The following is an 18,014-nucleotide window of genomic DNA, read 5'->3' on the forward strand; positions in this document are numbered from 1 at the left end:
AATGGCTAATTAAGGGGTTAAAAACAGTTCCCATGTTTAGGTGGAGGTTAGGAGTACTTCATCTGCCTGGATTTTATACACGGACATCTGACTCATCCTCCGAATAAAAGTTTTCAATTATTTCAGGAGATGTCAGAAACCATCAGGATCAGGGAAGATCAAACACGTGGCTGGTTCCTCGGCAGATGATGTGCATGCAATATTTCCCTTTAATGCTCCTTATTACAATTATGCCCTTTCCCCTTTGAAGTCGGGGTTTGTGCATTTAGCAGACAATTTAGTTACGTCGTTTCGGCGCTAATTCATAACTGGTTCCGTGTCTCTGTTTGCACGGGTTTAACCGCTTGACCGTTTTTCCATGGAGAAGTCACCAGAACCAGATGTATATGGAGGAACGCTCTGCAGACGTAGTTATATAGGAGATCGCGCCCGTCCGGGAATAACATGGGAGGCAAAGCGAAACGTAACATGAAGCTAATGGCAGATATGTAGGTAAGGTTTACATGGAGGGTCCATTCAGAAGTCTGGAGACTATGGGTGACGTCTACTAGGAGCTCTATTGGCTGCCAGCTTCACCAGGAACTGATATAGGAAATTTAAAGGGGTTCACAAATAAAGCCCAAGTTAATAGAGGGGACGACCTATATTCATCACCACAATCAAAAAGCCGTAGCGAAGAGCAACTTCAATGAGTGTCTCTTAGGCCTCATGCACACGAACGTTTTTTTTCACGGTCCGCAAAAACGGGGTCCGTTGGTCCGTGATCCGTGACCGTTTTTTCGTCCGTGGGTCTTCCTTGATTTTTGGAGGATCCACGGACATGAAAAAAAAAAGTCGTTTTGGTGTCCGCCTGGCCGTGCGGAGCCAAACGGATCCGTCCTGAATTACAATGCAAGTCAATGGGGACGGATCCGTTTGACGTTGACACAATATGGTGCCATTTCAAACGGATCCGTCCCCATTGACTTTTAATGTAAAGTCAGGAGTTAATATACCATAGGATGGGAGTTTTCTCCAATCCGATGGTATATTTTAACTTGAAGCGTCCCCATCACCATGGGAACGCCTCTATGTTAGAATATACTGTCGGATATGAGTTAGATCGTGAAACCTCATTTCCGACAGTATATTCTAACACAGAGGCGTTCTTATGGTGATGGGGACGCTTCTAGTTAGAATATACTACAAACTGTGTACATGACTGCCCCCTGCTGCCTAGCAGCATCCGATCTCTTACAGGGGGCCGTGATCAGCACAATTAACCCCTCAAGTGCCGCACCTGAAGGGGTTAATTGTACTATCATATCCCCCTGTAAGAGATCAGGGCTGCCAGGCAGCAGGGGGCAGACCCCCCCCCCTCCCCAGTTTGAATATCATTGGTGGCCAGTGCGGCCCCCCCCCCCTTCCTCCCTCTATTGTAATAAATCGTTGGTGGCACAGTGTGCGCCCCCCATCGGCCCCCCCTCCCTCTATAGCATTAACAACATTGGTGACCAGTGTGCGGCCTCCCATCCCCCCCCCCCCCCCCCCCCCCCGATCATTGGTGGCAGCGGGTTACTAGCAATAGTACAATAGTTAAAGATTCATACTTACCTGGGAGCTGCGATGTTCGTGTCCGGCCGGGAGCTCCTCCTACTGGTAAGTGACAGTTCATTTAGCAATGCGCCGCACAGACCTGAGGCTGTCACTTACCAGTAGGTGGAGCTCCCGGCCGGACACGAACATCGCAGCAGCAGGTAAGTATGAATCTTCTACTATTGTACTATTGCTAAGTAACCATGGCAACCAGGAATGTAGTAGCGTCCCGGTTGCCATGGTTACCGATCGGAGCCCCAGCGATTAAACTGGGACTCCGATCGGAACTCCGCTGCCACCAATGATTGGGGGGGGGGGGAGATGGGAGGCCGCACACTGGCCACCAATGTTGTTAATGCTATAGAGGGAGGGGGGGCCGATGGGGGGCGCACACTGTGCCACCAACAAATTATTACAATAGAGGGAGGGAGGGGGGGGGCGCACACTGTGCCACCAACGAATTATTACAATAGAGGGAGGGAGGGGGGGCGCACACTGTGCCACCAACGAATTATTACAATAGAGAGGGGGGGGGGAGGCCGCACTGGCCATCAATGATATTCAAACTGGGGAGGGGGGGGGGATGTCTGCCCCCTGCTGCCTGGCAGCCCTGATCTCTTACAGGGGTATATGATAGTACAATTAACCCCTTCAGGTGCCGCACCTGAAGGGGTTAATTGTGCTGATCACGGCCCCCTGTAAGAGATCGGGTGCTGCCAGGCAGCAGGGGGCAGTCTTGTACACAGTTTGTAGTGTATTCTAACTAGAAGCGTCCCCATCACCATGGGAACGCTTCTGTGTTAGAATATACTGTCGGTTCTGAGTTTTCACGAAGTGAAAACTCAGCTTTGAAAAAGCTTTTATGCAGACGGATCTTCAGATCCGTCTGTATAAAAACTAACCTACGGCCACGGATCACGGACACGGATGCCAATCTTGTGTGCATCCGTGTTCTTTCACGGACCCATTGACTTGAATGGGTCCGTGAACCGTTGGCCGTGAAAAAAATAGGACAGGTCATATTTTTTTCACGGCCAGGAAACACGGATCACGGATGCGGCTGCAAAACGGTGCATTTTCCGATTTTTCCACGGACCCATTGAAAGTCAATGGGTCCGCGAAAAAAAACGGAAAACGGCACAACGGCCACGGGTGCACACAACGGTCGTGTGCATGAGGCCATACTGTGGAGGACCTAATCTGTCTGATTTCCCCAGAGGTGGCACTGCAGAGTAATTAAACGCTTGCTGCTGATCGCTGGTGGTGTCAGCTGTAAAACACCCTGTGATCGGCTTGTTTTCAAGGGATCCTTCTAACAAGAAGGGATTTCCAGTGTAGAAACAGGGATTGAAAGGGATCAAGGAAACTGCATATACCTCTGGGTAACAACGGAGCCAGGCAGCTTATACGGCTGTGGGTGACCATGGACCGTACAGTGCATATAACATCATACATTCCTCTGGGTGACCATGTATATACTGTACCACTGCACCATCATATATTGCACTGGGTAATCACGCCTGGGCAGCACATACGACACCACATATAAGAGGGTCTGATCTACAGTCTATATAAAGGGGGATATGGCCTAGGGTTTGTAGAGTGGCGGGTCTGTCCTGCAGTCTGTATACACTGGGATCCGGCCTGGGGTCTTTCTATAAGTGTGACTGGTCTATGGTCTATAAATACAGAGGGGTCTGGTCTGGGGTCTGTATACAGGGAATCTGGTCTGGAGAGTATATAAAGAGGGATCTGGCCTGGGGTTTGTAAGATGGGGGGGTCTTCCTTGCAGTTTGTATACAGTGGGATCTGGTCTGGGGTCTTTATATATGGTCTGTAAATACAGAGGGGTCTGGCCTGAGGTCTGTATACAGGGGATCTGACCTGAGGTCTGTACACGGGGGGATCTGGCCTGGGGTCTGTACACGGGGGGATCTGGCCTGGGGTCTGTACACGGGGGGATCTGGCCTGGGGTCTGTACACGGGGGGATCTGGCCTGGGGTCTGTACACGGGGGGATCTGGCCTGGGGTCTGTACACGGGGGGATCTGGCCTGGGGTCTGTACACGGGGGGATCTGGCCTGGGGTCTGTACACGGGGGGATCTGGCCTGGGGTCTGTACACGGGGGGATCTGGCCTGGGGTCTGTACACGGGGGGATCTGGCCTGGGGTCTGTACACGGGGGATCTGGCCTGGGGTCTGTACACGGGGGATGTGGCCTGGGGTCTGTACACGGGGGATCTGGTCTGAGGTCTGTGTACAGGGGATCTGGTCTGAGTCTGTGTACAGGGGATCTGGTCTGGGGTCTGTGTACAGGGGATCTGGTCTGGGGTTTGTGTAGTGGGGGTTCTGCCCTGCAGTCTGTATACACTGGGATCCAGTCTGGGGTCTTTATATAAGAGTGTCTGGTCTGGGGTCTGTATAGTGGGGATCTAGCAGAGGGGTTGTATACAGGAGGATCTAGTTGCAGTGTATACCTTTACTTAGAGGGTCTGGTGGGTGGTCTGTATTGTGGGGTTTGCTGAAGGGGGACATATTAGTGATTCCAATGTTGTAGGTTGGGGGAGTGTCCTATATAAATGGGCGTGCCTAAATAAAACATTCAACATGGGGGCGCTACATGCACCGCTTTTTCAGAATTTCCTCACGTTCCTTCCCAGAAGTCAGCAAGTATGTTGTATGACGGCCCCACCCCCACTCCAGAGGGTACTATCACCCCTATTATCTTAGCGCTGTATAAAGGTAATAATCGCAGAACGTCGGAAGCATAAAATACAAAGTTTATGAGCCAAAAGCACTTACATTCCAGGAGTTTAAAGGCGACCATAAAACGCAACATCTGCATTACAGAAAGTATGTGACCCCTTGCTCAAGACGAGGGAAACTGCGGTGTTAACCCCTTCAGGAGCTCGACTATAGTGCAACATATATTCAAACTGTGTGTATGGCAGATTCTCATTACGGGGGGAATGAGGGATATGGATGCAACCAGAGGGGGCAGGTGTTGCCGGATCGGGGACGCCTCTCCGAAATTAGCTACAGAGGCGCATCTCGCAAGGACCTCATCAGCGACCACTGACAGCAATAGGCAGCCATCAAGCTGAGCGCTGGTGGTCTTGTAAAACTGAAAAGGGGTTGTTAAAGCTGAATATCCCCCACAGTTTAGTGCAAAATACATAGTCACATAATACCTTTTACTCCATTCACATCCAAAGCTGCTTCGAAAATTTTCTTTGCAACCAGTTAAAAAATACGATTTCTTTTCACTCGCCGGCGACATGTGACCCGCCAGTTTAGTTCTGACATTTGAGCTCCCACAATGCACTGCACTCTGCTAACAGGAATCCAGTAGACTTCCTTCTGAATGCAGCTTTGGCTGTGACCAGAGTATTACAAATATATAGCCATTGGTATAGAACGTGTTCGTTAAGGGGGACATTTTCATTACGACTGGAGCCGGTTTACGATGGTAGATGACCCCATATGAACCCCTATATACTTCAATGAGAGGACAAGTTGGCTCATGGTCATACGACCACACGAGTGCTGCCTGAGGTCCGGACATGAACCCATGGAGCTCACACTCACCTGAAGGTAGGCCTGATAGATGACATCAAAGAGAAAGGCTTGCGGCATTTCACTGGCCCGGTGCTTCGCTCGTTCCAGGGAGTGGTCGAGGCATCCATCTGAGGACGGGGCAATAACCGTGGACACCAAAGGTCGCACTGCCCCAGCGGCCTGCGGAGGAAGGAAGGACAGGGGTGAAATTTACGGGGATGAGATATAACAATCCAATATAGAGCACAGCATGAGGCCAGGGCCCGGAAGGAAACGCTGCAACTACTGTGCAATCTACAGATGTAGCAGAGCTGAATTATCTGCCATTGCAGCTCATCCCCATGCAATCAATGGGACTGAGCTGCAATACCAGCCACAGCCTATTAACAAAGGTGGCGCTGTTTCTGTATAAAAAGCAGTCCCTGTTTGTAATTACACATGCAGTTTGAATAGGGCTAGATCTGTGGCATGACAAACTACAGATCTGCGTAACGTAGGGATTTCATGACTAATATACATCAGGTGTTTTTATCTATCTAACAAACTACCCTTATAGTTTTTCCCTGGAAGGCTCCTTTTACTCATTTAAAGGGGTTGCAGCGATGACATCACAGGACCACTCCAGCCCGTCGCTTGCCGTACATCCAGGCGTCACCTGAACTGAGGTCAGTGATTGACTGCAGCAGGCAAGTGAACGACACATGTGACATCATCGCTGCAGGACCGGTAAGAACCACCAGAGCTGTGGGACTGGAGCGAAGGGTAGTTTACTGGGTGAATACTGGTTCATTTTTTATGTTGTTTAATTCCTTGCCCTTAGGGTCCATTCACACGTCCGCAAAATGGGTCCGCACCCGTTCATTTTCAATAGGGCCGCAAAAGATGCGGACAGTACACAGTGTGCTGTCCGCATCCGGTACTTCCGTTCCACGGCCCCGCGAAAAAATAGAACATGTCCAATTCTTGTCCCGAGACACGGACAAGAAAAGGCATTTCCATTATAGTGGCGGCCATGTGCGGTCCGCAAAATGCAGAACACACATGGCCGGTGTCCGTGTTTTGCAATTTGCGGACCTGTGAATGGACCCTTACGCATATTTCTGAAAACCCCAGACAAGCCCTTTGGAATCAAATTTTTGTTAAGGATTTTAGAGATATTATAGGGGGCGGAGAGGGGGGGGGGAATGTGTCCTCAATTTATGACCACCATCTATCAGCCAAAGCAGAGAGCGGCCACAAAAAGCATGGTCTTCTCTCTCTCTTCATGTCTCCATTACAGGCACATCCATGGATTTCAGTGGGCGCTGTGTAATGCATCACTTCCCCTGTGGTGGCGCTGCAGGAAAACCGAACACTTGCTGCCAGGTTTCAGCACAGATCACGGTTAATCGTTGAAGGTCCCAAAAATGCGTCTCCCCGCGATTATTTTTTATGATGGCCAATGAATAGGAGTCTCACACCTGGGCCGTTAAAGAGCGATTACCTATATGCAAAAGCTTTAGGCGGGTGTGTTAAAATGCTGCAAAGTAAGAATGTTTTCAAGAATAGAAGTGTTGAGCGTTCACTACAAAGTGAATGAAGAAAAGAGACATCTAGATCCACTCAGTGTTCGGTGTGACTGCCCTTTGCCTTCAGCCTCAGATCTTCTAGGTACTTGGCAGGGAGGGTGTTCCAGACGTCTTGGAGATCTTCTGTGGATGTAGGCTTTCCCCAATCCTTCTGTCTCTTCATGGAATCCCAGACTGGACGATGCGGAGATCAGGGCTCTGTGGAGGCCATATCATCACTTCCAGGACTCCTTGTCATTCTTTACCCTGAAGATAGTTCTTAAGGACGTTGGCTGGATGTTTGGGGTTGTTGTTCTGCTGCAGAATAAATTTGCAGCCAATCAGACGCCTCCCTGATGGTATTGCATGATGGATAAGTGTCTACCTCTATTTAAAAAAAATGGCGGCATGCACATGGCTGCGATTCGTGTCTTCCTGATCCGTGGCGTGCGGACCGCGAAACAAGCACGGTTGTGTGCATGAGGCCCTAGAGTCTGTAATGTGCCGCCATACTTTATACTGCAGTTCTGCTTATTCAGGTTGGATGCCGAGTATAAACACAAGCTCAACATCAAGTCAGCATCTATGGTCTGCCACACAGAAAGAAAGGGGGAGCCGGAGGTGCGGATTTAAAGGGCCTATCAGAAGAATCGACCCTATTAGGGTCCATTCACACGTCCGTGGTGTGTTGCGGACCTGCAAATTGCGGATCCGCAACACACCCGCCCGGCACCCCTATAGAAATGCCTATTCTTGTCCGCAGCTGCGGACAAGAATAGGACATGTTCTATCTTTTGCGGAGCTGCGGACCCCAAGATCGGGGCCGCGCTCCGTAAATGCGGATGCGGACAGCACACTGTGTGCTGCCCGCATCCATTCCGTCCCCATAGAGAATGAATGGGTCCGCACCCGTTCCGCAAAATTGCGGAACGGATGCGGACCCATTTGCGGACGTGTGAATGGAGCATTAACCAGGCATACTGTCTAGAGGTCGTAGCTATAGGGGTAGCAGGGGAAGCAGCTGCTTTGGGGCCCGACCTCAGAAGGACTAAAAGATTCTATTGTCTGGGCCCCTCTCCACAGTATTCTACAATAACATTATATATAGTAAGAACATATACAGTGAAATGACTGCTGGGCCTGGTCTGAGAGAGCCATCTTGACTAGTCACAGGAGTGGGGGTTGCAAGGGAGTAGGGGGGTGCAAAAAAGTTGCTGTGTGTGGGGGGCCTCATTCAAAAATTTGCTGTGGGGCCCAGTCACTGACTGTCTAGTAGTGTTGATTTTGCTGTTTAAAACGATACCCATCTTGCGAAAATCGATTGCGGCATTCCTGAGAAAAAAAGACTTTTATTATTTATGCAACTAGGGGTGTGGCTAGCGCTAATCAGCTAGGCCCCGCCCCTCAGTGCGCTGAAGCCCTATTTTGCCTAAAGAATAAAAAAGTATTTTTTTCTCAGGAACGCAGCAACCAATTTTCACAAGATAGGCGTCATTTTAATCAGCAGGATCAACCCCACCGGGCAGTATGTTTGATTTAATAGGGTGGTTGATACTGCTGACAAGCACTCTTTAACGTGTTTTTATCTTATTGCACAGTAGTGCTCAATGCCAGAGGCAACCCCAGCAGTTACTAAGAGGGGCCCCCTCTGAGATAGACCCCACCTACCAGCCCCCGAATAAACACTAGGACTTCCTGTCTTGTCCACTAGGGGCAGAATTTAAACTTTGTTACATACACCCCTGACAGTGCCCCACAGAACACTAATGCTACAGTAATTACCTCATGAAAAATCATGCGGAATCCTGTATCCAACAAGTGAAAGGCAAACGAGAGGCGATTAGAGCAATCAGCGGGTCCTGCCGGAGCGATCCAGTGTTTAAGGAATGCGGCGAGCGTCCAGCGCAGGGTTCGCTCGTATTAGTAGCTGTTAATTATACATAAGAAAACAAACACGGATGACGTGACTGACGAGTGAGCTCCGCGGCGGGGGCCACTGCCACAGAAACACGCAGTCTCTCGATAAATAGCCGGATAAAAGGGCGTTTACACAGAAATTCCATTTAGCGGCGCATTAATGGAGCGTGCAGCGCAATTATTCTGATTAACTCTGGTCCAAGCGATTCCATACTCTTTTTGTTGGAAGGGGACCTGGAATTCATGGAGCCGATGACGCCATTGATATTTTCTATTGGCTAATAAATACGGGCGGATTGGAAATTCTCAGGATTTTAGTTATACAGTCACTACAAGTATCTACAAGTGTCCATTTACGGACAAGTATAGGACAAGCTTTATTTTTATTTTTTTTCCAGGCGAACAGAACGGACATATACGGACGCGGACATCACAAGGTGTGCTGTCCGTAGTCTTTGAGGCCTCATTGAAATTAATAAAAAATACATGAAGCCTTATAAAGATGGAGTTATTCATCATAGCTGTGCCTTAAAGGGCTTGTCCCACAAAAAATAGTCTATAGTTTTTAAACCAGCCCCCCGGATCTGTATACTTTTGTAATTACATGTAATTAAACATTTTGCATAGCCAGCGAGTTATTCAATAAAATGCAATCCCTGTTTGTTTGTTTTCCTCATTTCTTTATTCATCCTTCAACTGCTTCCCGAGTTGTGATAGGCAGAGCATGAACACGCCCCCGAGCTGCAGCAGAAAAGACACGCCCCTGAGCAGCTAGCTTGATATAAATCTAGCAGAGCAATGAATGTGGAGATCTCTGGATCCATGTGAGGTCCAGGGCTGGTTCTAGCTTTTTTTAAAAGAGATTGTCGTGTACTATATGATGTCTGATTTCCATTTTTTATATTAATTATGGGAGAACCCCTTTAAATGAAAAGGACAAATGAAGAGCAGGTAGGCATCACCCGCAGGGCCTCTTCTTTAGCTGGGGTTGCATCTAGAAGGACTATTTTCTGCAAGCCTTCCACTATGGCCAACACTATATAGGCCCTCAGACTACTTCCTATAGGGGGTCATAAAGATGCTGATATTTAAAAGGAACCAGACCCCCTAAAATCTCCAGTAAATAAATCCTTGCACATACTTGTCAACAGTCCCTAGTTTTCCGGAACAATGCTGCAAACCGAGCCATAAAAGGGGCAGGGCTTAGGCACCCCCTGCCCAAAAGTGAATGAGCCAGAGCTGCAATACCAAGCATAGCCACTATACAACATGTGGAGCTGTAAGGAGGCCACAGTGCTGACCAACTGATCGATGGGGGTGCCGGGTGTCAGCCTCCTACCGATCCGACATTAATGACCTATCTTGAAGAAAGGTCATCAATATTGTACTCCCAGAAAACTCTTTTGACTTTTCTGGTTGGTTTGGTTGATCTGCTCCAATAGGGCTACATTGTTGGAGGCGGTCTAAAATCCACCTCCACCAAAGGCTCAGACTGAGGCACTGTCCCTCTTCCATGCTTTACACTGCAGCTCCCTTTGTTCAGATTGGCTGCAGATAACAATGCACACTACAAAAAAAAAAATTGGTTTATATTACAATTTTTTTATATGTCAAAACCTATTTAAAGTGAATGTTCACCTTTATTCCAATTCTGATTTGTCACTTAAAGAGGCTCCGTCCCCTCTCCTGACATGTCTACTAACTACGGTACTTGCATTCCCTATAAGATAACAATTCTGGAGCATTTATTCTTTACGACTACAAGTTGCACAGTTCCTCTGTTATTCCCCTTAAGAGGTTTATGAAGGAATTACCAGCAGTCTGTAATAAAGATCCAGCTGGGTGTTACCAGTTGGGGATGCATCCCTTCACAGTCTAACACCATTCAATCAGTGCTCAGACTGTGTCAGACTGTGCAGGGACACATCCCCAACTGGTAACACCCAGGCGGACCTCCTGGCAATTCATTCATAACTTCTAGCAGGAATAATAGAAGTTATAAGAACAGATGCTGCAGAATTGTTATTAAATGGAAAATGCAAGTAGTCACCAAAACAGACATGTCAGGAGAGGGGAGAGGTGGTCTTTAAAGGGGCCCTCCACTTTAGAGAACTTGTTAGGAAGGTCCTTTGACAATAAGCTGATTACAAAGTATCCCCAAGACTTCCATCGATCAGTTATTGTCTGTAAATAATATTCCTGCAGCACCACCACAGGTCAAATGAGGAATTACACAGTGTCTGTTGAAACCAATGTGAAGTCTGTGTAGTACAGGACAGGGCGGGTCCTCCAGAGCGAGAGACGCTCTTTCCACTCTGCACTCAGGATCCTGAGCAGAGGAGCCTACTCTAGTCACCCAGAATCTGGACGTTCCCTTTAATCAGGCGAATCATCTCAAAATGCATCTCGGCCCCTTCAGCTGACACGATCCACGCCCCGGACTTTCCTCCTGTGCAATGTAGAGGTTTGTAGTCCCCATCCCCCATTTCTTCCACCAGGTGTGTGAGGATGGAACATCTGCAGTAGTCACCCGCCCAGTCCACCGCTGTTCAGTCTAGACAATGGGACTCATTGAGAAGCGCCGCTTTATTGCACTTGTATCAACACTAATTGACCCGCCATTGAATGATACGGGGCGGCGCTATCCTCCCGTCAACCCGCAGCTAAGTAAACTGTTGTGAGTGCGCCCGGGCAGACGAGATTAACGTCATGTATTGGCCCAGTGGGCTGTTAGTGGGATTGCTGGGAAAAGTCTTGGGATGGTCCGCGTTGCTTCCTGTGACCTGTGCAGCGCTAATGACGGAGGCATTGTCTCCATTGTCGCACTGGGGATGGCTGTGTATACTGGTGGATATTGACACAACCAGCGGAGCCTTTCTCCAGGCACCGCATCATTAGCGATGGTTTTAGGAGGTGATTACCGGCCTCTGCTCTGTTATTAGAAGCTGTTGTGCCGGCCCGAGTCCTCCTGCAAGAGCCGACACGTTCGCCCCGCGCCCCCTCTAATTACACTACCTGGATGCCACCTTTTCTCCAGTGCGCTGTAATTAAGACCTCGCTTCTCTTCGCTGACCAAAAGTTCACAGTTTGCTCGAGTCAAATTTAGAACTTTTATTACAATGTTTTTATTTATTTATTTATTTATTTTTTTGGGGGGGGGGTGATTCACGCCAAAATTGCAGGTAATTTGCCATAAAATTATCATTTAAGGCTGCAGATCTAAGAGGGGTCATGGCCTCTGCCTCTTACCTCATAGGGTTCTGGGATCAGAGGTTTTAAAGATTAAGGCGAGATTTCCGCGCGGGTGCGATGCGTGAGGTGAACGCATTGCACCCGCACTGAATCCGGACCCATTCATTTCTATGGGGCTGTGCACAGGAGCGGTGATTTTCACGCATCACTTTTGCGTTACGTGAAAATCGCAGCATGTTCCATATTGTGCGTTTTTCACGCAACGCGGGCCCCATAGAAGTGAATGGGGCTGAGTGAAAATCGCAAGCAAGTGCGGATGCGGTGCGATTTTCACGCTCGGTTGCTAGGAGACGATCGGGATGGGGACCCGATCTTTATTATTTCCCCTTATAACATGGTTATAAGGGAAAATAATAGCATTCAGAATACAGAATGCATAGTACAATAGCGCTGGAGGGGTTAAAATAAAATAATAATTTAACTCACCTTAATCCACTTGTTCGCGCAGCCGGCATCTCTTCTGTCTTCTTCTTTGAGGAATAGGACCTTTGATGACGTCACTACGCTCATCACATGGTCCGTCACATGATCTTTTACCATGGTGATGGATCATGTGACGGACCATGTGATGAGCGTAGTGACGTCATCAAAGGTCCTATTCCTCACAGATGAAGACAGAAGAGATGCCGGCTGCGCGAACAAGTGGATTAAGGTGAGTTAAATTATTTTTTATATTTTTTTTTAACCCCTTCAGCGCTATTGTACTATGCATTCTGTATTCAGAATGCTATTATTTTGCCTTATAACCATGTTATAAGGGGAAATAATACAATCTACACAACCCCGATCCCAAACCTGAACTTCTGTGAAGAAGTTCGGGTCTGGGTACCACATTCAGTTTTTTATCACGCGCGTGCAAAACACATTGCAACCGCGCAGTAAAAACTGAACAACGGAACGCAATCGCAGTCAAAACTGACTGCAATTGCGTACCTACTCGGGCGGGTTTGCCGCAACGCATCCGGACCTTATCCGGACACTCTCGTGTAAAAGAGGCCTAAGGCTTTTTAGGTGAAATATAAAAAAATAAGGGGGTAGTTTACTATGCTGAAATACGCCTATATTAGGCGCATTTTGGGTGCAGATAGTGGCGCAATGGTTAGTTGCGCCGCTATCTGCGACTTTGCCCGCTCACGCCAGGTCTAAAATTGTGGGCGTTGACACGGTAAGGGCCGGCAGGCCCGTCTTATTCCCCATTTTCTACGCCTCTTTTAGGGTCCATTCACACGTCTGTATGTGTTTTGCGGATCCGCAAAACACGGACACCGGCAATGTGCGTTCTATATTTTGCGGACCGCACATCGCCGGCACTCTCATAGAAAATGCCTTTTCTTGTCCGCAGACAAGAATAGGACATGTTCTATTTTTTTGCGGAATGGAAGTGCGGATCCTTAAATGCGGACAGCACATTCCGGCCCCATTGAAAATGAATGGGTCCGCACCTGTTCTGCAAACTTGCGGAACGGATGCGGACCCATTTTGCGGATGTGTGAATGGACCCCGTAGGCGTAAAAAAAGGTCTAAATGTAACACAGCAAGGAAGCTCTTAAATTTAGAACTGGCGCTGGATGCGCCCGAAGTTATGGAGAGGCCAGCGCCAGTTTAGGGCTTTATTAGGTGTGCCCCTATGTATTTTATTATATTTTTGGGGATTTTCCAGGTTCAGGATATTGCTGATGATTTATCTTCAGGCCAGAAGATCTGATCAGTGGAGGTCAGACTCTCAGCACCCACCGGGCCGTGGTGCTCGTGCCAGAGCTGCGGACTCTTGGTTGTTCAGGTGGGTCCGCCTACAGATGTAGCGAGCACCAAGATCAGCGGGTTAGCACACCGTCCCGACAGGGTTTCTCAATACCAACCTTAAGAAGCTTTGCCCATAGTTAAACTGAGCTTGGCATCGCAGCTCAGCCTAACTCACTTCAATGGAGCCGAGCTGCACCTAGGTCATGTGACCAATGGAAGTGATGTCACATGGCCTAGGGAAAGCTGCAAGAAGGCCGCGGCGCTACTGCGAGCACCGGTGCCTTCTCAAACAGCTGACCGGTGTCGGACGCCCACCAGTCAGATACTGATGACCTATCCAAAGGAAAACCCCTTTAACCCTTTAGTGACCAGCCTGTTTTTGGACCTTACCGACCAAGCGTTTTTCTTTCCTTTTTTTATCTTTGCCTTCCAAGAGCTATAACTTTTTTATTTTTCCGTCTATATAGCTGTATGGGGGCTTGTTTTTTTTTGCGGGAAAAGTTGCAGTTTTTAATGGCGCCATTTTAGGGTACACACAACTTCCTGATTAAAAATTGTATTAATTCTTTCTGAAAGGGAGATGAGAGAAACAGCAATACTGCGACTGCGTTTTTACGTTATAAATTTTACAGGGTTTATTTTTTGGTATAAATAACACAATATGTTTATTCTGTGGGTCAGTACGATTACAGTGACACCAAATACATATTGTTTTTTTTTGTTTTTTTTACGTTTGACTACTTTTTTTTGCAATAAAACCCCTTTTTTTAAAAGGAAAAAAAAAATGTTTTTGCATTGCCGCTTCCCAAGACCCATAACTTTTTTTTTTTTTTTTTTATATGGAGTTGTGCGAGGGCTTGATTTTTGTGGGGCGACTTGTATTTTTTATTGGTATCATTTTGGAGTAGATTTACGCTTTTTGATCTGATATTGATGACCTATCCTGAGTATAGGTCCTTAGTACTCCGAGCATGAAAAAAGTTCATCCAAAAGAATAAGCGTGGATCAATTTTCAATGCCAGACATATGGACGAGATTCTCGGCTAAGCTCGCCAACCATCGAATGGGTATAGGAGCCTCACGACCCTCCCCTGAGGGCAGATGTAATGGGGCAGTTGGATTTTTAATATGCCACCAGAGGAGTCTAGCAGCGACTTATTCCCCTTGCTGAGAACACATGCATGCTTGGCCAAGTAGAGTGTGCACGTGTACGGGGAGGTCGAAGGGAAAAGTCGGTAAAAGTTCAAGAAATCTCATCCACACGCTGCAAAACAATCTGCAGCATGACGGACAGCGGATCTGTCACCCTTTGCAAATTGTAGAGTGAAATCCATTGCAAATCCGCAGCAGAATTTCAAATTATTATTTATTATTATTATATTTTTGGGGGATTTTCATAGAGGAAATCAAGTTCGGGTTTTTTCCCCAGGTTTCTCATCTTTCCTTGCCCAATGGCTATGTTGAAATCTTGTCTGCATCCGTCTCCATGTAGTGGTATGGTCTGCAGCTGTCAGGCCACAAAAAGTCTGAAAAGGAGACATCCTGGAAGTGAATAATTAGCAATGATCAAAAACTAGCTTCCTGCAATCGAACACATCTGAGGACTTGGGAACATCCCGATATTTCCCTTCTCCAGTGACTACCGCTCTCGGTTGGGTCCTGGCGGCCGGACTCCCCATGCTGTCCATTGCAGCCGTCCGTCACTGGGCTGGAAATCTTACATTTTCCATTCTGCCTTCTTGGAATTCCACTTTGTCAATTACCGAGGCAGGAAGTTTGTAGGCAATTATGTTTTGTTTGCCTTGCAGAACTGTAGCTCTATGCTTGCTTGCTCCCTGCGTGGTGCGGCTGGTGGGGGATTGTGCTCCACTGACACTGAACGCCGGGTGACCGTCCTCATAATAGCAGCGGCGGCCGCTCAATTACATTTCTCAATAAAAAGAGAAAATGCTAAACAAATGATCGTACTTCAGCGGAAAATCCATCCTGTTTATCTGCACCGGAGCATGGCCAGAACAGGCCGGGATCTCTCCGCATTGTTCACCAGCATTCCATAACATGCAGATGGTGCACGTGGTGTCACAGGGAGCATTTAAAGGGGAAGTCTACATTATGAGGGCCTCTTTCTATACACCCTAGAATAGTGATGGCTAACCTCCGGCACTCCAGCTGTGACGAAACTACTACTCCCAGCATTCTGCATACATTTCTATGGAGTTCTTAGGCTACTTTCACACTAGCGTTGTTTTAATCCGGCGTTCAATTCCGACACCGGAACCGCCCGCCGGATCCGGAAAAACGTGTGAAAACGGATTACATTTGAATCCTGATCAGGATTTTGATCACAATGAAAAAATGCATTGGAAAAAACGGATCCGCCATTTATGGACTTTAACTTTTTTTTCACATTTTTCGGGTTTAACATGCAAAAGCCGGATCAGTTTTGACTGAACACACAGCGCCAGATCCGGCGTTAATGCAAGTCAATGGGAAAAAGACCGGATCCGGCGTTCAGTCAGTGTTCAGGCTTTTTGGCCGGAGGTAAAAATACTGCATGCTACGTTTTTCTGAAAAGCCTGATCAGTCAAAAAGACTGAACTGAAGACATCCTGATGCATCCTGAAGGACTGACTCTCCATTCAGAATGCATGGGGATAAAACTGATCAGTTCTTTTCTGGATTTGAGCCCCTAGGACGGAACTCAGCGCCGGAAAAGAAAAACGCTAATGTGAAAGTACCCTTAGAACAGCCAAGCAAGTGTACATCTTGGGAGTCGTAGTTTTACCACAGCTGAAGTGACGCAGGTTAGCCATCACAGCCCTAGAAGCATATGTGACAAGGTTTGAGTAGGGATATCCCAATAATGGGAACAAAAATCAGCATATACGGCTACCTTTTAATTATGCTCCGCCCACTTATATAGAACACGCCCCCCCCCCCAACCTACCGCATCTGAATCTCAAATACTAGTGATGATGATTCAAAATGAACAGACAGCATATCTGACCCTTTACATGAAGAGCTGCTTATTACAGATGTAGACTCAAGATCAGTCCATTATACAGACACCAGACCATAATAATGACCCAAGGGTTACAGACCGCTGACAATACCCCCTTATTGACAGAGCACTGACTATACACCGTTATTTACAGAGCACTGACCATACCCCCCCTTTTTACAGACCACAGACTATACCCCCTGTTAAAAGACTGCTGACCATAACCCCATTTACAGTCCGAAGACCATACCCCCTGTTTACAGACCACAGCCCTCTGTTTACAGACCGCATATTCATACCCCTCTGTTTACAGACCATACTTCCCTATTTACAGTCCGAAGACCATAGCCCCTTGTTTACAGACCACAGATCATACCCCCCTGTTTACAGACCAAAGACCATAGCCCCTTGTTTACAGACCAAAGACCATAGCCCCTTGTTTACAGACCAAAGACCATAGCCCCTTGTTTACAGACTACAGATCATACCCCCTGTTTAAAGACTGCTGACCATACCCCCCATTTATAGACTGAAGACCATACCCCCTGTTTACAAACCGCTGATCATAGCCCTCTGTTTACAAACCACGGACCTGTTTACAGACTGGAGATCTTACCCCTTTGTTTAAAGACCATACTTCCTTCTCTACAGACCATACCCTTCTGTTTACATACCATACTTCCCCGTTTACAGACCACAGACCATAGCCCCGTTTACAGACCACAGATGATACCCCTCTATTTACAGATCATACCCGTTTACAGACCACAGACCATACCTCCCTGTTTACAAACCACTGACCACACCCCCATGTTTACAGAATTGCTAACCATATCCCCTGTTTACAGACTGCAGATCATACCCCTCTGTTTACAGACCACAGACCATACCTCCCTGTTTACAGACCACAGATGATACCCCTCTATTTACAGATCATACCCCTCTGTTTACAGACCACTGACCACACCCACTCTTTACAAACCACTGACCACACCCCCATGTTTACAGAATTGCTAACCATATCCCCTGTTTACAGACTGCAGATCATACCCCTCTGTTTACAGACCACAGACCATACCTCCCTGTTTACAGACCACAGATGATACCCCTCTATTTACAGATCATACCCCTCTGTTTACAGATCACAGCCCCCTGTTTACAGACCACTGACCACACCCACTCTTTACAAACCACTGACCACACCCCCATGTTTACAGAATTGCTAACCATATCCCCTATTTACAGACCGCAGATCATACCCCTCTGTTTACAGACGTCAACTGCAGAAGCAGCGTGTACCAAAATACAATTAAAACGCCATGGTCCAAAACCAATTCAGACCACCAACTTCCTTGCTGGTAGGATCCACCATTCCCCTCTTAGTCACACCATATAAAAATGTAAGGGACTATGTGTCACAAA

General features: G+C 47.5%; 1 protein-coding gene across 1 annotated transcript in view; it reads right to left on the bottom strand.

The window, feature by feature from the left end:
- The window catches only part of CRPPA (CDP-L-ribitol pyrophosphorylase A), a 193,063-nt gene that overhangs the window by 162,195 nt on the left and 12,854 nt on the right, over nt 1–18,014 (bottom strand). The window contains 1 exon segment of the mRNA XM_040431297.1: nt 5,163–5,312. Within this exon segment, the coding sequence (XP_040287231.1) occupies nt 5,163–5,312 (150 nt within the window).

This window comes from Bufo bufo, chromosome 5, assembly GCF_905171765.1.
Source record: "Bufo bufo chromosome 5, aBufBuf1.1, whole genome shotgun sequence".
In the NCBI taxonomy this organism is placed as follows: Eukaryota; Metazoa; Chordata; class Amphibia; order Anura; family Bufonidae; genus Bufo; species Bufo bufo.